General features: G+C 50.4%; 2 protein-coding genes and 1 non-coding gene across 9 annotated transcripts in view; all 3 read left to right on the top strand.

The window, feature by feature from the left end:
• SEC14L2 (SEC14 like lipid binding 2) overlaps window positions 1-17,687 on the top strand; it is a 29,041-nt gene extending 11,354 nt beyond the window's left edge. For 2 of the 4 annotated variants that reach the window (XM_025399391.1, XM_025399393.1), the window contains 7 exons: window positions 1,468-1,563; window positions 1,705-1,765; window positions 2,870-2,953; window positions 7,987-8,093; window positions 8,176-8,315; window positions 8,463-8,632; window positions 14,742-17,687. In XM_025399391.1, coding sequence (XP_025255176.1) covers window positions 1,468-1,563; window positions 1,705-1,765; window positions 2,870-2,953; window positions 7,987-8,093; window positions 8,176-8,315; window positions 8,463-8,632; window positions 14,742-14,872 — 789 coding nt within the window. In that variant the 3' untranslated portion in view covers window positions 14,873-17,687. Of the gene's footprint in view, window positions 1-1,467; window positions 1,564-1,704; window positions 1,766-2,869; window positions 2,954-7,986; window positions 8,094-8,175; window positions 8,316-8,462; window positions 9,207-14,741 lie in introns of those variants that run through there. The other 2 variants (XM_025399392.1, XM_025399390.1) reach the window with 2 other exon arrangements.
• Window positions 13,214-13,317, top strand: LOC112633854. Its single transcript, XR_003121619.1, has one exon. It is a non-coding gene; the product is annotated as a U6 spliceosomal RNA (small nuclear RNA).
• Window positions 17,688-17,865: 178 nt separating the features above from the next.
• Window positions 17,866-21,540, top strand: MTFP1 (mitochondrial fission process 1). Of its 4 annotated transcripts, XR_003121568.1 has the most exons (5): window positions 17,866-18,351; window positions 19,121-19,248; window positions 19,575-19,807; window positions 20,838-20,994; window positions 21,526-21,540. XR_003121568.1 is itself a non-coding variant. In XM_025400510.1 (4 exons), exons 1-4 carry the CDS (start codon window positions 18,285-18,287, stop codon window positions 20,908-20,910), a joined length of 432 nt encoding a protein of 143 aa, XP_025256295.1. In that variant the 5' UTR covers window positions 17,866-18,284; the 3' UTR covers window positions 20,911-21,429. The 4 variants fall into 4 exon arrangements, 3 of the variants coding, with proteins under 3 accessions (XP_025256295.1, XP_025256294.1, XP_025256296.1); XM_025400510.1 differs by lacking the exon at window positions 21,526-21,540 and having other exon boundaries at window positions 19,644-19,807; window positions 20,838-21,429; XM_025400509.1 differs by lacking the exon at window positions 21,526-21,540 and having other exon boundaries at window positions 20,838-21,429.
• The last annotated feature ends 223 nt before the right edge of the window (window positions 21,541-21,763 follow it).

The raw sequence follows: 21,763 nt of genomic DNA, 5'->3' as shown, positions 1-21,763 counted from the left end.
TTTTTTTTTGAGACGGAGTCTCGCTCTGCCGCCCAGGCTGGAGTGCAGTGGCTGGATCTCAGCTCACTGCAAGCTCCGCCTCCCGGGTTCGCGCCATTCTCCTGCCTCAGCCTCCCGAGTAGCTGGGACTACAGGCGCCCGCCACTGCGCCCAGCTAGTTTTTTGTATTTTTTAGTAGAGACGGGGTTTCACCGTGTTAGCCAGGATGGTCTCGATCTCCTGACCTCGTGATCCGCCCGTCTCGGCCTCCCAAAGTGCTGGGATTACAGGCTTGAGCCACCGCGCCCGGCCAAAAAGGAGTCTTTTAGGAGGTTGCAGTGAGCCAAGATCATGCCACTGCACTGCAGCCTGGGTGACAGAGTGAAACTCCATCTCAAAAAAACAAAACAAAACAAAAAAAAACAGTCCTTTACATTGAATAAATTTAGCTTCATAAAAAACTCACTATGTTTTTGTTGTTTTTCTCATTTATCTGGGGACCCAGTGAAATCTTATTGTGGACCAACCCATCCTTGAGCAAGTATTTGAGCACCACTGGTGCAGATGATCTCAGATTCTTGCTTCTCTAATTCTGTATTCAAAAAAGATAAGGATGGCTGGGTGTGGTGGCTCATGCCCGTAATCCCAGCACTTTGGGAGGTTGAGGTGGGCAGATTGAGCCCAGGAGTTCAAGACCAGCCTGGATAACATGTCAAGAGCCTGTCTCTGCAAAAAAAGTAAAAAATTAGCTGTGCATAGTGGCACGTACCAGCTACTAGGGAGGCTGAGGTGGGATGATCACTTGAACTTGGGAGGTTGAGACTGCAGTGAGCCGTGATCGCACCACTGCACTCCAGCCTGGGCAACAGGGCTAGAACCCTGCATCAAAAAAGATAAGGATAGCTGATTCCCTTACTGAGAAAAAGGCTGAAGAACAAGCAGGAGCTGCCACTTCCCTCCTGCCCTCCTCTCAGCAGTTGTAAAGATCCAGTGAAATGATGCCATAAAGTCCGGGAACGTTCCCACATTCATCTGCAAACATTCACAGAGAGCCTACTGTGCGCAGAGACCCTGCGGAGCTGGGGATGCAGGAAGCATTAGACGTGGATGCACCTGAGGGTTCAGGGTGCACAGAACATCTGTGCTCGGGCATTTAAGTGGCTCTATGGGTACCGTGCACAGAGCACACAGTGACTCAGGAAGGGGGAGGCCATCAGGCCAAACTGCAGAACCAAAGCCATCTCAGATGTCATCTAGATCCACCCAGTCATGTACTGGATAAGAACACAGAGACCTAAGCAGGAAGAATGACTCACCTAGGCCACAATTCTGGCCTGGGGTGATTATCTCAATTTGGAAAACTCTAGGTCCGGCCCTAACTAGCTCTGATTGCTCTATGGGTGCACAGTGCAATCATTTGCCTTGGACTGGAGTGGGCTTCTGAAGTAGGACAGCCTGACAAGACTTCCTGCTCTCTGTTCCCTGCAGTTGGGGAAGAAGGTGGAGACCGTCACCATAATTTATGACTGTGAGGGGCTTGGCCTCAAGCATCTCTGGAAGCCTGCTGTGGAGGCCTATGGAGAGGTGAGGGGCAGGGGTGGGGAGGAAGGGGGCAGAGGTAAGGGGAGGACTAGTGGGCCCCTCTGCTAGGCTGTCCTGTGGGATGGGTGAGGCGATGGGGGCAGATTCTGAGCCTGCTGGAATCAAGAGTGATTGTTTCCACAGTTTCTCTGCATGTTTGAGGAAAATTATCCCGAAACACTGAAGCGTCTTTTTGTTGTTAAAGGTAAGTTGGGAATTTCTTGTGATAAAGCCAGATGGAAAAGAGGGGTCAAAAATATGACTGGGGCAGATGGAGGGCCAAACAGTGAGCCAAAAGAGGGGTCTAAGGACATGTTCAGAAGACTGCTGCCCCTGCTAGTGTGCTGGCTCACGCCTGTAACCCTAGCACTTTGGGAGGCCGGGGCGGGAGGCTCTCTTGAGCCCAGGAGTTTGAGGCCAGCCTGGGTAACATAGCAAGACCTCATCTCTATAAAACAGTTAAGGAAATGAGCTGGGTATGGTGGTGCATGCCTGTAGTTCCAGTTTCTCAAAGCTGAGGCAAGAGCATTGCTTGAGCCCAGGAGTTTAAGCCTGCAGTGAGCTATGATTGTGCCACTGCACTCCAGCCTGGGTGACAGAGCAAGTCTCCATCTCAGAAAAATAAAAATAGGGCTAGGCACAGTGGCTCACTCCTGTAATCCCAGCACTTTGGGAGTCTGAGGTGGGCAGATCACTTGAGGTCAGGAGTTCAAGACCAGCCTGGCCAACATAGCAAAACCCCATCTCTACTAAAAATATGAAAATTACCTAGGTGTGGTGGCCCACACCTGTAGTCCCAGCTACTCAGGTGGCTGAAGCACAAAAATCACTTGAACCCAGGAGCTGGAGGATGCAGTGAGCCAAGAGCTCACTGAGGCTGAGGCAAGGGCATTGCTTGAGCCCAGGAGTTGAAGACTGCAGTGAGCTAAGATTGTGCCACTGCACTCCAGCCTGGGTGACAGAGCAAGACAGTCTCAAAAAAATAAAATAAAAAGAAGACTGCCTTTCACATATGCAGACTACTTTACAGCTCACAGAGCTTTCAGTATTTATGACCTCCTTTGAGCCACCCAGCCTGATGAGATAGGAAGAAACCATTTGATTATATCCACTCTACAGATGGGAAGGCTGGACCTCAAAGATGCCCATGCTGAGCTGCACACCCTGGGCTGCCTACGTGGGCTCCACAGCCCTAGTGAACATGTGGCCCAGCATGGGCTGCTGGGAGGGTAAAAGGTGCTGCAGAGGATGCTGCCAGGGACAGACTGGGCACTGCTCCCGACCTCACATTATCTGGTCTCTGTTCCAGCCCCCAAACTGTTTCCTGTGGCCTATAACCTCATCAAACCCTTCCTGAGTGAGGACACTCGTAAGAAGATCATGGTCCTGGGAGGTAAGTGGTCCAGACTGTTCTCAACTCCAAAGGATGGGCTGTAGCCTAAATCGGGTCCAGCTTTAGGGGTGTGGCCGTAGCCACCATGGCGAAAGCTCCCCCTGCTAGTTTGGGAGCAGTGGGACCCAGGAGCAAGCTGGGGCAGAGCTAGTGCGTTCGTCTGTTTTCCTAAGAACTCTTTCTCTCAGATACTCTAGAAGCAAGCATTGGGCCCATTATTGTACATTCAAAGATGAATGAAACTCCAGTTCTTGCCCTCAAGGAACTTACAGTATAACAGGAGACAGAAGACCTTAGAAAGAGAGGCTGGGTGCAGTGGCTCGTGCCTGTAATCCCAACACTGGGAGGCTGAGGTGAAGGGATCACTTGAGGCCAGAAGCTCAAGACCAGCCTGGGCAACAAAGCGAGACCCTATCTTTACTAAAAAATAAAAAATAGCTGGGCATAGTGGCATGCACTTGTAGTCTTAGCTATTTGGAGGCTTAGGCAGGAGGATCCCTTGAGCCCAGGAGTTCAAGGTTGCAGTGAGCTATGATTGTGCCACTGCACTCCAGCCTGGGCAACGGAGCAAGACCCTATTTTTTAAAAAAAGACCTAGAGAGAGAAAGCTATGATATAAACTAGAAAAGACAGTAGAATAGTCACAGAGAGGGTGCCACAGAGGTTGCAGGAGCAAGGTTGCTTTCAGTTGCGGAAAACTAGGAGCAGCTTCATTTGACAAGCACATAGTATGTGCCAGGCCCGAGCTAGTGCCAAGACTACAAAGATGAATAAGACAGAGTCCTGGCCGGGCACGGTGGCTCATGCCTGTAATCCCAGCACTTTGGGAGGCCGAGGCAGGCGGATCGCTTGAGCTCAGGAGTTCGAGACCAGCCTGGCCAACATGGTGAAACCCTGTCTCTGCTAAAAATAGAAAAATTAGCCAGGTGTCGTGGTGGGCACCTGTAATCCCAGCTACTTGGGAGGCTGAGGCAGGAGAATCGCTTGAACCCAGGAGGTGGAGGGTTGCAGTGAGCTGAGATTGCGTCACTGCACTCCAGCCTAGGCAACAGAGACTCCCTCTCAAAAAAAAAAAAAAAAAAGGAGGGTCCCTTAAAGGTCTTTTGGCCTCTCTGGGAAGGCAGACACAAACAAATCTGTCAGCATGCTATGGTAAATGTATGGAAGGGGAAACCACAAAGTGCATGGGAGCACTCAGCAGGAGCATTCACTCCACCTGAGCTAGGCAGGGGGTGATGCCTACCTAAGCTGCATGCTATGGAATAGTAAGAGTCTGCCAGATGGAGCAAGGCAGGAAGCTGCTTGGCAGAAAGAAGAGCATTGAACAAAGACCTTACATAGTATGGCAGAGGCAGCTGTTATAGAATGTAAGGCAGGGTATGGCAAGGTCTGAGGCTGAAGAGGGAACCAGGAGTCAGGCCCCAGAGAATCCAGGGTACTAGGTTGAGAAGTGGGACATGACTCTACAGGCCACTGGGAATCAGAGGAGTTTTCAGCAGGGGAGTACTACAGATTTTAAACTGAGACACTGTACTAGCAAGATTGCGAAGGGTGCCAGTTTGCACACTGTTGCCACAGTCTATGCAAGAGGTATTGCAAGCCTGAATTGGGGCAGTGGCAATAGGGATACAGAGGAGAGGATGGATTTAGGAATTATTTAGGGCCGGGGCCGGGTGCAGTGGCTCATGCCTGTAATCCCAGCACTTTGGGAGGCTGAGGCAGGCAGATCATGAGGTCAGGAGATCGAGACCATCCTGGCTAACGCGGTGAAACCCCGTCTCTACTAAAAATACAAAAAAAAAATAGCCGGGCGTGGTGGCGGGCGCCTGTAGTCCCAGCTACTCGGGAGGCTGAGGCAGGAGAATGGCGTGAACCGGGGAGGCGGAGCTTGCAGTGAGCGGAGATCATGCCACTGCATTCCAGCCTGGGCAACAGAGTGAGACTGAATAAAAAAAAAAAAAAAAAAAATTATTTAGGGCCGGGCACAGTGGCTTAGGACCATAATCCCAAACACTTTGTAAGTGTTTGGTGCCACTGCACTCCAGCCTGGGAGACAGGGCAAAACTCTGTCTCAAAAAAACAAAACAAAACAAAACAAAAAAACCCCACAAAAACTACTTATTTAGGAAGTAAAACAGCAGAACTCAATTGACTAGATGTAGGAAGTAAGGGAGAAAGAAATCTAGAATGAGCTCCTAGTGTCTGGCAGAGGTGACTGAAAGATGGTGATGATTAGTTCAACTGGGGAAAACAAAAAAGCTTGAAGTTGAGCCTAAGGAGTCTTGAGATATAAAAATGTTGGGAATACCTGAGTTTGAAGCTTAGGATAAAACTCTGGTCTGGAGATTTGGGAGTTATCAAATAACAGCAGCAGCTAAAACCTTGTCAGTACGTAAGAGTGCCTACAGAGGAACAGAGGTGGAACCCTGAGGAATATCCGAGCTCAAGAGCAGGCAGAGAAAGAGGAACCCACCAGGAAGACTGAGAAGAAGTGATTAATGAGGTTGGCAGAGAAGCAAGTCAACAGGGAATGGACATGCAGGGAAGTAGGGTTAACATCAGGGCACAAGGCAAAGTGTGACCCAAAACCCAGCAAAGAGGACACACAGGCATCAAGCCAGCCAGGGACAGGCAGGAGTTCAGTTTTGCTGAAGTGGAGTGGAGGGAGAAAAGGCTAGAGAGGTAGATTGGGCAGCCAGGTGTGGTGGCTCACACCTGTAATCCTAGCTACTCGGGAGGCTGAGGCAGGAGGACCATTTTGAGCACAAGGGTTTGAGACCAGCCTGGGAAACATAGTGAGACTCCATTTCAAAAACAAAACAAAAAGGTATATTGGGACAGGCTCATGAAAGGGTGAATGCCACCTATGGCATTGAACTTGGAGGGTAGGTAAGTGGGATACGGAAGGCTTCACAATGTTCACCTTTTGGTGACACATCAGAAGTGGAGATTTTCCAAATGTGTGCTAGTGAGGCCCGGGGAGTGAAGTGAACTCATCAGGGAAGTGTAGGACTTCTGGGTTCCAGACTTAGCTCTGGCAGCAACAAGCTCAAGCTCTGTTTTTTTTTTTTAAATTTAGGTCCCCACAAAAGCATTCTTCTTTCTTTTTTGAGGGAGTCTTGCTCTGTTGCTCAGGCTGGAGTGCAGTGGCGTGATCACGGCTCACTGCAGCCTCAACTTCCTGGGCTCAAATGATCGTCCCGCCTCAGTCTCCTGAGCAGCTGGGACTACAGCCAGCACACCCACCTAAATTTTTATTTTTGGTAGAGATGGGATCTCACTATGTTGCCCAGGTTGATCTTGAACCCCTGGGATAAAGCAATCCTCCTGCCTCGGCCTCCCAAAGCACTGGAATTACAGGCATGAGCCACTGCGCCCAGCCAGCTCTCTGCTTTTTGTTGCCTCAGTTATTCTCTCCGTAAGACGGGAAGAATCCTCCTGGCCTTATCCCAACTCTCCAGCTGGACTCGGGGAAGAACTATAAAAGCTGAGCAAGAGGTTTTTATGATTTTTGTTTTTTCTGCTGCTGCCACCCACCATGGGCATGAGACGGTTTGGTTTCCTGGCAGCAGAGCTGTGTAGGAGGTTCAGTCTGTTCCCCTACCCACACCTAAAACTCTTTCAACCAAACCTGCCTCAGGCTAGGAAGGTACAGGATCTTCAACAGAGGGGGGAAATTCACTCGGGCTGGTCACTGGAGCTTAGCAGTGCAGATTAAATCACCTCAAGACCACAGACACTGTGTTCTCAGGAGTTGCATGGTCTTTGTTCCCTAAAAATCTGAGGGCTGGCAGACTCTGGACAGTTTCTGTGGGTTTCCAGCTTGCATGACACTGGCTTGTACCCCAGGGCCTGGAGCTGCTGCCTATATATGCTCTATACAGTAGGCATGGGCAGGTTTTAGTGTCAAAATATTGTACCTGGCTTGTATTTATGAATTTGGATTGGTGGAGAAGTGGTTCTCAGCACTGGCTGTGCTAGAGTCAAACTCTCCTAGACAGGAAAGAGCTTGGGTATTTGAAAAAAAAAAAAAAAAGCCAAATTACTGGTGGCTCAACAGCTGAAAACAATAGGAGCAGAAGTGAAATGGTGGCTGGGGTAAAGCCAAGGAATCCATTAAAGGGGTGACTCTACAGAAATGCGTTTATTTACTAAGTCACGACTTAGCTGTAGGGGAAGGTGGGGGAAAGACGCACAGATCTGTCCTCACAATGTTCAGTCTAATCAGGACAGGGTATGTGCATTCAGGGCTTCCTGCCCGCCACACGTGCTGTTCCCTCTGCATGGAATGTCCTTCTCCCCTTTCTTTGTCCCCACCCTGCTGTACTTCAATGTATCACCTCCCTGGGGTAATAACATACTCTTACATGTGTAAGGCACTTTATGGTTTAAAAAGCCCTCTCGGCCAGGCACAGTGGCTCATGCCTGTAATTCCAGTACTTTGAGAGGCCCTTGTGGGTGGATCATCTGAGGTCAGGGGTTTGAGACCAGCCTGGCCAACATGGTGAAACCCTGTCTCTACTAAAGATAGAAAAAATTAGCCAGGTGTCATGGCAGGTGCCTATAGTCCCAGCTACTCAGGAGGCTGAGGCAGAAGAATCACTTGAACCTGGGAGGCGGAGGTTGCAGAGGTTGCGGTGAGCCAAGATTGCGCTACTGCATTCCAGCCTAGGCAACAGGTGAGACTCTGTCTCAAAAAAAAAAAAAAAAAAGTCTTCTCAAGTACTTAGTTCATTTCACTCCCACCATAACCAGGCAGGGCAAGAATAAGGTCACTTAGCTGTTCAGACACAATGAGGACAGGAACCAGGGTCTCGATTTCTGGCCTGGGGCAGAGCCATCCTCTGGCTCCTACTGAACCCCCTGCAGTATTATGCATGCACTGTGTGCTCCTAATGCAGGAATTTGAGGCGGGGTGTTGGGGGTGCGATGGATGGGTTTTTTCTGCCTCTTTAGTGTACACCACTAGGGTTATGGTGAAATCTTACCTAGTGTTGAGATACATCTCTATCCTTCCTTCCCTCTCCTGCCAGCAAATTGGAAGGAGGTTTTACTGAAACATATCAGCCCTGACCAGGTGCCTGTGGAGTATGGGGGTACCATGACTGACCCTGATGGAAACCCCAAGTGCAAATCCAAGGTATGAGCCGCCAGAGGCTGGAGGTGAACAGGGATGCCTGGCTCAAATGCATATTCCAGTTCACTCCATGCCATGCTTCTAGATCAACTATGGGGGTGACATCCCCAAGAAGTATTATGTGAGAGACCAGGTGAAACAGCAGTATGAACACAGCGTGCAGATTTCCCGTGGCTCCTCCCACCAAGTGGAGTATGAGATCCTCTTCCCTGGCTGTGTCCTCAGGTAGGGGCCTGGGCCCTTCCAGGAGACCCGAGCTTTCATCTATAGGTCCTGATAGGTGGGCTGGGATAGGAGAAGCCCTGGTGCCAGGACCCCGGAGAGGGCACACACAGACAGAATTATGTTATAAACTGGTGATGTCCCCTGCAGGTGGCAGTTTATGTCAGATGGAGCGGATGTTGGTTTTGGGATTTTCCTGAAGACCAAGATGGGGGAGAGGCAGCGGGCAGGAGAGATGACAGAGGTGCTGCCCAACCAGAGGTACAACTCCCACCTGGTCCCTGAAGATGGGACCCTCACCTGCAGTGATCCTGGCATCTGTAAGTATCTCTTACTTGGCAATGCCTTGAAGCCCCATGTCCAGCTTTCTGCCTATGAGGTTCTTCTTCCTCCATGGATTTTTGGCTCTCAGAGTGTTAGAACTAGAAGTGGAATGCCATCAGTTCAACCCTCTCCTTGCTACATGAAGAAATCTAGGCTTGGAGACTTGTTTATGGTGACCCAGCTGGTAAACAGCAGGGTGGGACTTTGATCTCATACTCCCAGTTATGGGTGAGTCACAGTCCTAGGTGATCACAGGGGTTCAACACGTCTGCTTTCTGGTCCAGGTCTAACTGGGTCTGTGACTGGCCAGATATTTCTTGGGGATGCTCCTTCCCAGAGGTCACAGAGGCAGAACTGGCTGGGTGGGCATGGGATCACAAGGTAAGCGGACTGCTCAAAAGTCCAGCCTTCACCCCTGAGTTTCACTCCTCTCCCGGCTGACCAAAGAACAGACACAGACGATGAGCAGGCAATTTACACAAGAATATAAGAATGAGAAACAGACATCAGAAAAGGTGCTTAATCTCTCTTAACTTTGTAATACCGTTAAAATTCCCCTTGACTCAGCAATTCTACTTGTGAAAATTTATCCTACAGAAATACACAAATACACAAAGATATAGGAACAAGGATATTCCCGGCAGCCTGGGAAACTGGCAGTAAACCATATGACCATAATAAGGTCTGTTAATAAATTAGTCCATCCATACAATGTTAAAGAGAATAAACTGACATGTAAAGTATCTGAGACATATTAAACAAATAAGCATGAAACACAGCATGTATGGTATGTACTCACTTTGGTTAAGGAAGTGTGTACACAGAAAATAATTCTGGGGAAATGTATGCTAACTCTAACAGTGGTTATCTCTGGGGTGATAGGATGTTTATGGAGGACTTTCATTTTTACAGTATTTCTGCAAATATATTTTATGATGACTATGTATTAATATTACATTTATAAGCAGAAAAACCATACCTACACCCCCCCCAACACCCACAATCAAATCTCCAGTTTCTTTTTGTCAGAGCCAATGGAAAATCAATGAGAGCAAAGGCTTTATCATCAGAGCTGAGCTGGACTTGACTAAAGGCCAGCTCCATGGCCTTAGGCAAGTAACAAAACCTAAGCTTCGGTTTCCTGACTGCTACACTGGGGGTATCTCACAGGGATACCTGATGATTCAATGTGATAAGTTCTATGAGGCACTTAGCATAATGCCTGGCATAGAGCAAGCACTCCATGCACTGTAGTCACCACTATTATTGTTAGGACGAGGCCTGTGGGAGAAGGGCCATCCTGGAGACAATGCCGGGAGATGGGAGAAGCCCTGTGCCCCATTTCTATGGCAGTACCACACTACCAGGAGATCTGAACTAGCCTCACAGATGTCTTGGCTGCTCTGCTTGTCCACACTGTCACCCAACCTGAGATTTTGCCTCCTTCCTCACATCCCAGGCATCCTTCATCTCCACTGCCCCCTCCTCACAGATGCTCTGTGGTACCATATAGCTCCCGGGGGAGGGGGAATATTCTTATTAGTGAGCAGCCAGGTCCTCGGGAAGAAGGCGTATACTGTGCGCCTCAGCAAGAACAAGGCTTAGCACCAGCCCAGACAATGTCACCCACAGAGGAGAAGGCACTTAATACATATAAGCTTGAATTTTTTTGTCTGTTTCTTTGTTTTTAGTAGAGATTAGGTATCACTGTGTTGCCCAGGCTGGTCTCGAACTCCTGGGCTCCCAAAGTGCTGAGATTACCAGCATGAGCCACCATGCCCAGCCTTGAATTCTTTTTTTAATGGATGGGGAAGCTGGGGCATAGAGAAGGGATGTTCTCTCTCCCATAAAGTAGCTTGCGTAGACATCAAGACAGAAGACATCAGAGAATCCTAGAGTCCTGATCCAGAACCTCTTGGCCATTGACTGTCCTGGATGTGACAGAGAGTGTGGAATCCCAGACCAGGGAAGTAACTGACACAAGGTCACAAAGCCAGTAGGAGAGCCCCAAACCATTTTCCAGCATCTGTCCATTACCCCTGTATCTTCTCTTTAGTATCTGAAGGACACTGCCCAAGAAGGGAACATGAAACTTTTAACATAATCAGGTTGGGCTTGCAAACCACCAAATTTATTTTAGCTCCTTCTGGATTTATTCCGAACCAGAACCTTTACCTGCCTGCAGGGCCTTGTCGGATCTGCTCCTTGCCCATTCCCAAGGGGAGCAGAGGCAGGCCACAGGATCCGTTCCCCCTTCCCAGGTATAAAGACAATGAAGTGGGAATCAGCTGTTACCCGGTGCCACACTAAGGTTAGATGTGAGCCCAGAGAGAACCCAGTATTAGCTTGCAAGTTCATGTGCAGGAGGGCAATGCCCTTGGAGAACCAGGAGACCCCTGGAAAGCAGAACAGTCATCCAGTGGAGAAATTAAAACTGTGCCAGCCTCCAATGGCAAGAGCACATTAACCTTCCCCATGCTTCTCTGGTCCTTATCCCAGTGCACTAAATTACCGAGGAGGAGAACCAAATTTTGAATTGATTTCACTTTTGTTTTCTCACCTAATATTTACCAAGGGCCTAATGAGTATAGAATACTCAACTAGGAATAAAAAGATTCCCAGAGAAAGATCTGGACTTTGTCCACTAGAAGTGCACAATGTGGTCAGAAGACTGGAAACACTGTAGAAAGGGTCAGCAGTGCTGTGGTGAAAACAGCCCAGCCAGGCACCAGGAGGCCTGGTTTCTGAGTCCAGCTTTGCCAATAACTCTTCCAGTGTTTTCAGCAAGTGTCTCTATTAGGTTGGTTTTCCTTCTCCTTAAAATGACAGAAGTGATGGCCGGGCGTGGTGGCTCATGCCTGTAATGCCAGCATTTTGGGAGGTCAAGCCTGGTGGATCGAGGCCAGGAGTTCGAGACCAGTCTGGCCAACATGGCAAAACCCCGTCTCTACTAAAAAATACAAAAATAAGCTGAGTGTGGTGGCATATGCTGGTGATCCCAGTTATTTGGCATGAGAATTGCTTGAACCCGGGAGGTGGAGGTTGCAGTGAGCCAAGACTGCACCACTGCACTCCAACCTGGGTGACAGAGAGAGACTCTGTTTCAAAACAACAACAACAACAACAAAAAGAGAGGAGTAGACCAGAGCAGATTTTAATCTGGGGTCCCCCAGAGCAGTGATTCTAAATCCTAAAGACCAAACACTTCCTCTTTACAGCAAATAGTGTCTAAAATGTCCCCTTTACTATTCTGAAGTGAAATTCAAAATACAGAAATTCTGAATATTATATCCTGATAATATAACCCATCCTACCTACACACATAATTTAAAAATCAACATAACCTCCTATGGTAATAGAAAAGAGATATAAAAGGGAACTAATTTAGAATATATATTTTTTCAATACATAAATGAGAGGGTAAGGTTGTACCTTTCCCACTGGGAACCATGGCCCCAGAAGGTCTACGATGGGCTCCAGGAAATCTAAAATTTTTTTCTTTTTTTCTTTTCGAGACAGAGTTTCACTCTTGTTGCCCAGGCTGGAGTGTAATGGCTCGATCTTGGCTCATTGCAACCTCCGCCTCCCGGGCTCAAGCAATTCTCCTGCCTCAGCCTCCCAAGTAGCTGGGATTACAGGCATGGACCACCATGCCTGGCTAATTTTGTATTTTTAGTAGAGATGGGGTTTCTCCATGTTGGTTAGGCTGGTCTTGAACTCCCAACCTCAGGTGATCCACCCACCTCAGCCTCCCAAAGTGTTGGGATTGCAGGCGTGAGCCCGGCCAAATTGTGTGCTTTCATCAGATTCTCAAGGGGCTCAGTTACCCAACTAAAGTTAAGGAGCCTTATCCTGGAGGGTGTCTGGGGGCTCTGTGAGTCTATGATTAGTGTCAAAATGAACCATGCGGACTCTGGAGCTGCAGTGACTCCACTTCCCTCAGGCCTGTGGCTCTCTGATCAACCCCTTTCTTGTTTCTGAGGCCAAGTATCTTGCTAGGCAGGGCCATTATCCACCTAGTACTTGGTCCAACCAATGCAAAGGACCTCTCCTCCAGCATGGTTGATTCTGGTTGCTAAGGCTCTATCATCGAGGACAGAGATGAAGCTTCACTCTTGCCAGAGGGACTATTGGCCCTGAAAGACCTCTAGTACAGGGGAAAAATAGATGACTAACACCTTACACCATGAGGAAAGAGTGGGTGGTGTGTCTACCCTTTGTCTAAACTATGCATTTTGTCCAGGGTCAGGAAAAGGTTAAGTCTTAGGATTAAATACAGAGTATTTTTTTTCTTGCTGGGAACAGTGAGAGAAGACCAGGGTAGGGATGGGGCAGAGCTAGTGTTTTTGTTTTCACATTCAGTTTTCCTGAAGGGGTGTTTGACTGAAATGGAACAACTTCTCAAAGGAACAGGGTTAGATTAAAAGCAGCCTATTCCTCTGCCAAAGTGTGGAAGCTTTCTCTGCCAAGTGCATGCCCATTTTCTCTTTCCAGAGGAAACCACTGCTGATGTCTATTATCCTATCAAATATCTTCCATCTAGTAGCATTACGTTTCCATAATAAACAGGGCATACAGTGCTCGCTTCGTCAGCACATACACCAAAACTGAAACAATACAGAGATTAGTATGGCCACTGCGTGAGGATGACAATCAGATTATCTTAAATAAATACATAGAAAACAGGACATATACACACACATATATTCACAGGAATTGTCTGTCATTCACTGTATGTATGAAGGAATTATCAAACTGTCAAACTCATCACAGGATTTGAGGAAACTTTCCCATTAGGACAAGCACCAAAGTGGTATCATCAGAGAATCTGGGAGTCTAAACAGACCAAGTGGTAAAGCCAAAAATATTTTTACGTATGTATTTACAAAAATGTTACAAACTGCTTACATACTGTTCTGCAACTTGCTTTTTTGGCCTCAGGACACATTGTGGACAGTTTCCTGTCACTTCTATGGAGCTAACCTCTTTTTTAAAAAAAATATATCAGTATTCTATCATATGGATTACAATATAAAATTGTTGAAGCAATTCTCCTTTGATGAACTTTTGAGTTTTCCCAGTCTCTTATTAATACAAATAGGGATGCAACAAGCATCTTTGTCCATTTATCTTTTTGCAGGATAAATTCCTGGTTCAGAAAGTTTGCACATTTTACCTTTTGTCAAAAACTGAACAGGGCCTGGTTTTCCAGGGTCCAAGTCAGGCAGAACAAAGGCAGCAATGTGGACCAGACGGAAACTCCAGTTCTGTCATTTCCTCACTGTGTGGCACAAGAGTCACACCAACTCCTTTTTATCAGATATAAAACAGGACTACTGCTGAACTCATAGAGTTGGGGGGAAGAGTGAGATAACATATAGATTACCAACCCAGTGCTCAGACACACAGCTATTTCTGTTATTATTACAACTGCTACTGCTGCTGCTAATTCTCCTCCCACCTTTCAAAGTTCAGTTCAAGCTCTTAACTCCTTTAAAAAGCATTTCACATGATTTCAGTCTACCAGGCCCTCTTCTTCCAAGCTGGTACAGACGAGATGGTCTCTGTCACTCATCTGGCACTTGGCATGTTCTGCCTATTTTTCTCTCTCCATGAATGTCATGTCAACGCAGCTAAATTAAGATTCAGGGCCGGGCGCGGTGGCTCAAGCCTGTAATCCCAGCACTTTGGGAGGCCGAGACGGGCGGATCACGAGGTCAGGAGATCGAGACCATCCTGGCTAACACGGTGAAACCCCGTCTCTACTAAAAATGCAAAAAATTAGCCGGGCGAGGCGGCGGGCGCCTGTAGTCCCAGCTACTCGGGAGGCTGAGGCAGGAGAATGGCGTGAACCCGGGAGGCGGAGCTTGCAGTGAGCTGAGATCCGGCCACTGCACTCCAGCCTGGGAGACACAGTGAGACTCCGTCTCAAAAAAAAAAAAAAAAAAAAAGATTCAGAAGGTCAAGGATCATTGCCTAGGCTACCTTCATCCCCATGACCTGCCACACTGCCTTGCTCAGTCAATAAACATCAACAAAAATCGCTATCCCCAAGCCCTTTGTCAGAACTGCCTGAATGTCTGTCTGGTTTCTGCCTCCCCTCAGATGTCCTGCGGTTTGACAACACCTACAGCTTCATTCATGCCAAGAAGGTCAATTTCACTGTGGAGGTCCTGCTTCCAGACAAAGCCTCAGAAGAGAAGATGAAACAGCTGGGGGCAGGCACCCCAAAATAACACCTGCTTCTGCAGCAGGCCTGGCCCCCTCAGTGTCTCCCTGCCAATTTCTACCCCTTGTAGCAGTCATTTTCGCACAACCCTAAAGCCTAAAGAAACTGGGCTAGAGGACAGACCTCAGGAGCTTTCATTTCAGTTAGGTAGAGGAAGAGTGACTGGAGTGGGTCTCCTTGTCTCTCAAATACCTAAGGAGTCCCCAGGGGCTGGCCATTGTGATAGGATCTGTCTGTCCTGTAAAGTGTGCCAACTTCACCTGTCCAGGGACAGCGAAGCTAAGGGGTGGGGGGTACCACAGGGTGGCAGCAGGGAAATAAATTAGAAAAGGGGGAAAGATCGGAACGTAACACTTCAGGGAAGTCAGCTGCCGGGGAGAAACTTGCTCCTAAATGAACACCTAAGTTTAGATCGCAATGACAAGTAGCAGGGTAGCTGGTTGCTAGAGTTACGGTGGGGATCAGAAGCTCTTCCAAACTTTTTAGCACTGAGGCTGGGGTAACTTTTGGCTTTTCCCAGGTCTCAGGAGGTGGCCTGAGTCAGCACAGATCTTTCCACTTAGGGGTAGACAGGCTGGCCTCTCCCTCACTTTGAGACTTTAGCAACTCCTGGGCCACACAGCCTGCCTCTTTGATTACTAATGATTGGCAGTGACTCAGAGCTTCCTGGGACTTCGGGTACCCACCCGCTGTTCTCCATGCAAACAAAGCACAAGGGAAATGACCCCCAGGGATCACAGCTGCAGGGAGGGCCAGGGAGGTTAGGGGTGGGAGTGAATGCTAAAAGCAGATCTTCCAGTGCCCTTTTCAGTGCTACCGGCCTCTCACCAAGCAGTCCTCCATGTGAGCAACCCCGAGACAAAAAAGCTAAGTGGGATCAAGAGAGCAGCACTCGGAGAGGGTGCCCACCAACCCGCTTCCTGACTGACCTGAGCAAGGTCTTAGCAGTCCCACCTCTGTGGGAGGCATACAACGCGTGCAGGGAGTTCAGATGCCGGTCGGCGTAGCCAGGCCTGGAGGCCCCCCAGGCAGGAGGCCGCCCAAAGGCGGGGCCAGCGTCTCGCAGACCAGGGCCTGGGGGCGGCCACAGACGGCCTCGAAACCACAGCCCTTACCCCAATCCCACGAGCCCCGCCAACGAACCACAGGTGCTGGGCTGCACAGAACATGGGAAGGCGGCCCTAGACCTGGCGGGAACGCCTTTCCCTCAGAGCCAGGCCCCGGCCCCGCCTGGGAAGCTCATTTTGCGAAGCTGAGGGAGCTCGGGGCAAAGGCCGGGCTAACGCGGACCGGAAGGGGCCGAGGCTACACGGGCCTCTGCCAGACCGCTCAGGACATCCCAGCCTGGGTTTACAACGCTGTTAGGAAAATTAACCAGGAATAAAACAACGTTCAGTGTGCAGGGAGTGAAATTCAATGCCCACCGCTGGGCTCCTCGCTGCCTCTCACTCAAGAAGCCCAAACTTAGGCGGCCTAAGGGACCCAGCAGCCGCTTCGCCAATAGGTTGGGCGCATGCGCAGAAATTCTCTTCGGCTCTAGCGTGAGCTTTCTCAAGGGGCCACGTCCAGCTTGCCTTTTGATTGGCCCAGTTGGTGGGTTGTCTTCCGCCATCTTTGATCAGGGCACTAAGGATGCTCCTGATCGTCTTCACAATGAGGGCGGAGGCCCCGCCCCGCCAGCTGCTCAGTACGTGCCGCGTAGCCCGTGCGAGCCAAGTGTGAGTCGGGGCGAGCGCCTGCGGGGTTAGCAGTGGGCCGAGAGTGAGAGGGCGGCGAAGGAGCAGCGATCACGTGGTTTTAGGGACTGTCTAATAATTCCACGCCAGCATTGCCGGTGTTTCAAGGGGCTGAGGACCGCTGAGTTCGCCACCAACTTTTCTCCGACGAACTACCCTCCCCAACCTACAAGCCCAGTTCCGCTTGAGGTAACTGCTGACGGGACTGTCCTATACAGCCCTACAAGACAGAGGCGCCTGGGGCTGAAAGCGGGGGGCCACAATAGGGAGCCAGTGTTATTCATTTTCCCTACCTTTGATGAAAATAAGAACTAATTCTTAATGAGGCCTACTGGGTATCACGCGATACCCGGTAACCCTGTGCTTACTATTATACTTTGGGTTGTTGCAAAGATTAAAGGAAATAAGCCGTGCAAAGCGCTTAAGAGCTTGGTATAAGTAAGTGCTCGTCAATGTTGGCTACTCTTATTTTTTGCAGACGTGGGAACTGGGGCTCAGGGAGGGTAACAGCCAGTAGGCGGCACAGCTAGGATTTGAACCCAGGATTTTCTCCAATGCCGCTCAATTATACCCGCCAAGGAGTCACAGAGACTTAGTGAAGTATACACATTGCTCACCTGGGTAAACTGAGGTCCACCAGGGGAAGGCTTCCTCCTGTTGTAATCACTAACCCCAACTCTGTCTCCCCTGACCGATTCATTCATTCGTTCAACACCCTGTCCCCAAGAGGCTCAGTCTGGGGACATACTGATCCAGTTAGATGCGAGTGCTTCCTAGTTATACATGGCGCCTGCTGAGAAGGCACTTCAGAGTCCAGGCACCCACCTTCCAGGCGCTTACCGTTCATTACTCTAGCCTCATTTAGAGCTCACATTAAGAGCACGGGATCTGGATCCATACTGTTTGGATTCAAATCCCAACTTCACCACTTGGCAGCTGTGTGTTCTGGGAAAATGACCCACCTTCTCTGTGCCTCCATTTTCTCACCTGTAAAACGGAGTCCCAGGCTGGTGGGAGGGTTTAAGGTGTAAGCCATGGAGAGCCCTTTAGCGAACATCCAGACTGGCAATAAACTCAATAAATGGTGACTTATAATTAATTCCTCGGAAGCATCCTAGGGAGTGGACACTATTGTGTTCCCCATTTTAAATATTACTTTTTTTTTTTTTTTTTTTTAAGTAGAGACGAGGTCTCGCTATGTTGTCCAGGCTGTTCTTGAACCCTTGGATTCAAGCGATCTTCCCGCCTCCGGCCTCCCAAAGTGCTGGGATCACAGACGTGAGCCAACGGGCCCAGTCTGTGTCCCTCCCTCGTTTTTACAAATGAATAAAGAGCGGCTGGAGAAGCAGACTCTTGCCCGAGGTCACCAGCTTTGCAGTGTAGCATCCCCCGATTTGATCTCCTGTCTCTTTGGCTCCAAAACCTACACTCAGTCCTGGGGGCGGTTAGCGGCAACCGCTCAGAGAAAGCGTGACGAAAAGCAATCTGTAAAACCCTAGCCTGGGAGAGGGGCTTCGGTGCGCGGGGGAATTTGCAGACGCTCCCTGCTGGCGGAGATTTCTTGAACTGTCCTTCGGCGCGGGACTTTCGGCGGGTCCCGGCCGGGCCGACCAGAGTGCCTGCGGCGGAGACTGCAGTGGAGCCAGTACAGGCTACAGTGGCCTAGGCTGTGGCGGGAGAGTCATGTCAGAGCCGCAGCCGCGGGGCGCAGAGCGCGATCTCTACCGGGACACGTGGGTGCGATACCTGGGTGAGCGCGGGGCGACTGGCGCGGCGACCCCACCACCACTGGACTGGGGAAGCAGGGGTCGCCCGACGCCGGCCCGGGGCCTAGAGGAGGCGGGAGGTTCTTAGTTCTCATTCTGCTTTTGGGCCGGAGACTGGGCTCAGATAGGGCTAGGGACTTGCCCAAGGTCACACTACCCTGGTGGGCCGCCCAGGGCGGAAGCTCGCATGGGGTGAGCGGGCTGCCAGCTCTGGCATGCGCTCTGGCTGGCTGTGGAGTTGAGATCTCCACGCCCATTTCGGTCCTGACACGCACTGATTCTGTCTGAACCTCAGTTTCCTCCTCGGCAAAAAACAAAAACAAAACCAAAAACAAACCAGATGCACACGAGGGCCTCTGTCATTGAGTAGTGGTTGCGAGGGTGGATGGGATAAAGCGCAGAAAGGCCTGGCACTTGGCGAGCGTCCAGTCAGTGGCGCTGCCCTCGATCACTCTGCCCCTCTGGGTGCCTGTCACCTCATTAGCGCAGTTACTCCTGGGACCAAGACCAGGAAATCTAACCAATAAGCAATGGTAATGGTGACTCTGTGCTCAGCCCGCCCTCAGTGGCCCGAGTCCGAGGTGGGCATCATAGCAGCCGTTTACATCTTGGAAAGGCAGGCTCAGAGAGGTAAAGTCACTTGCCTAAGGTCACCCAGGGACTGCTTAGCTGGTTAGGATGAGAACTAGCCTGCTCCAGCGCCCCCTTGTGGAACAGTTCGTGAACCTAGGAATTAAATGTTCCCTCCCCCAGGCTATGCCAATGAGGTGGGCGAGGCTTTCCGCTCTCTTGTGCCAGCGGCGGTGGTGTGGCTGAGCTATGGCGTGGCCAGCTCCTACGTGCTGGCGGATGCCATTGACAAAGGCAAGAAGGCTGGAGAGGTGAGTGTTAGCCTATTTTCCAACTCCCCACCCCAGCTCTCTTCCTGTGTGGTTCAGTCCGCAGCCTTGCATGTGATAAAGTCCCTGTGGGACACTCCGGTCCCTACAACCTTGCCTAGTGCAGTCCACAGACAGTCCTGTTTGTAGGACAGTGTACCCCCGCCCCCACACTCTCACTCCCAGACCTGGATGCGGCAGACTGTACCCCACTCCTGGGTGTGGACAAGTCCACTGGCCACTTGCCCCCCCAGGTCTAGCCTCATGCCCCTTGTTGCAGGATTTCCTGCCTCTGCCCCAGCTGGATTAAGTGTCTCTACGCCCATCAGGTACCGAGCCCTGAAGCAGGCCGCAGCGCCAGGGTGACCGTGGCTGTGGTGGACACCTTTGTATGGCAGGCTCTGGCCTCTGTGGCCATTCCGGGCTTCACCATCAACCGCGTGTGTGCCGCCTCTCTTTATGTCCTGGGCACTGCCACCCGCTGGCCCCTGGCTGTCCGCAAGTGGAGCACCACTGTGCTTGGGCTGTTGACCATCCCCGTCATTATCCACCCCATTGACAGGTGGGTGCCTTCCTGGCCTCAGGGATCATCCACTCTCCAGGTAGAGCTACCCTCTGCGAAGTGTGGGTCATGCCCACTTTGCTGGAACAATAGCAGGGACAAGGCTGGCACTTGGCCCCTGGGGTAGAAAGGACAGCCTGTACCCTTGTCATATGGTCTGGCAGGCACTTTAGCAATAAAAGAAGAGGGGTGCCTCGAGGGTATGGGACACAGGACAAGTAAATTCCCAGAAAGAAAGCCTAGTGTTACAAAACAACCAGAGGGAGGCAGGAGCAGGTGCACCCTGGAGGGGATGCATTTTGGGAGGTATTGGTGACAGAAGCCTAACTCAAACTGAAAGTTTGAATAAAATGGAGTAAAAGTCCAGGTTTGTGTTGCATTTAGGCACGGCTGGATCTAGGTACCCAAATGATATCATTAAGGGTCTGCGTCTCCCCATCCTGCTGCCTTTCTCCCCACCCCACCCTACTTCTTGCTGGCTTCACCTGCTTTCTCCTTGTGGGAGCAGAAATGGCCCTAGCAGCTCCCAACTTCTATCCCACCAGCTTAGCCTCCCCCAGCAGAAGCTTTTAAATAGTAACAACAAAAATCCCAAGTAAGGGTGTCGGTGGTCCATTCTGGACTGCATGCCCACCCTATGAGCCAGTTTCCCTTTGTTGATTGGCCAGACTTGGGTCACATACTTGGTCTTAGAACCAGAGATGGGCTCAACCCAACCAGACCAATGTAAGAATGAGAGGAGGAGTCTTTCTCCAGAAGAAGATAGCTGACCCTGAGGCCCTGAGCAAGTCTTTTACCCAGTGCCTCAATTTCCTCCTGAATAAAGAAGAGGATGGCTTCTATTCTGAGAATTTGAGTCTAGCTTCCCCAAGTAACCCAAGGTGGGAGGATCAGGATAAGGGTGGGTCTCTGCCTGTATGGCATTTGTATCCTGAATCTAAGCATCTCTTTCCCTAACCCTGGCCTTCTGCCTTCTGTTCCCTCATGAACACCCTTGGGCACCTGCTCACCACCATCTCACTCCCTGCAGGTCAGTGGATTTCCTCCTGGACTCCAGCCTGCGCAAGCTCTACCCGTCAGTCGGGAAGCCCAGCTCCTCCTGATCACACGCTGGTACCTGGCCTGTGCATCAGCCTCCTCCTGCTTCATGTCAACCTCCCACTCCTGCCAGGGGATGTGGACACCTGGTTCCCTGGGGTCCAAAGACCCTGGCACCTGAGTCGGTTTGAGCCGGACAGAAGCTTAGAGACAAAGGCTTCAAGAAGCAGTGGCTGCAGAGTCACAGACGGGCGGGCCCTGAACCCTGTCTGCTTCCCCTTAATCCATGAGGCTGAGTGGAAGTGGACCCTGGGTGGGCCCAGCCCTGTCTTTTTCAGGAAAATTACATCCTCCCATGGAGGGTGAGAGACTGAGGCTCAGGGAGGGCAAGGAATAGGCCCAAGATCACTTGGCAAGCTGGGAACCCAGGACTCCCAGGTGCTTGACAAAGTCACCCCACGGTGGCACGGCTAAACAAGGAGCGGCAGACAACTCAGGGAGAAAGTCAGGAGTGCAGTACCAGGGACACCTCAGGACAGATTCTCTGGCCAGGCCCTTCCCTGACCCAATAAATCCTGACAAGGCTGTTGTGTCTTCATTTCTGTTTGGGATGAGCAAGGATGTGGCGGTGGGGAGGAGGGATGGGTAGCAGCCTCCCGCCCATCAGTGCTTCCCTGCAGGTACCTGGTGTCCCACATTGGTGCTGCCAGCCTCCTTTGGGGTAGGCATTAGCCTTTACTTACTTTTAATAGAGATGGGGGTCTCCCTATGTTGCCCAGGCTGGCCTTGAATGCCTAGGCTCAAACAATCCTCCCACCTCAGTGGGATTATAGGAAATGAGCTGGGATTATAGGAATGAGCCACTGCACTCAGCCTGGCATTGCCCTCTTGTTGCAAGCCTCCTAAAGCACCGACCCC

This window comes from Theropithecus gelada, chromosome 10 (genome assembly GCF_003255815.1).
Source record: "Theropithecus gelada isolate Dixy chromosome 10, Tgel_1.0, whole genome shotgun sequence".
Lineage (NCBI taxonomy): Eukaryota > Metazoa > Chordata > Mammalia > Primates > Cercopithecidae > Theropithecus > Theropithecus gelada.
The sequence above is the reverse complement of the archived record's forward strand: the minus strand, read 5'-3'. Positions and strand labels throughout refer to the sequence as shown.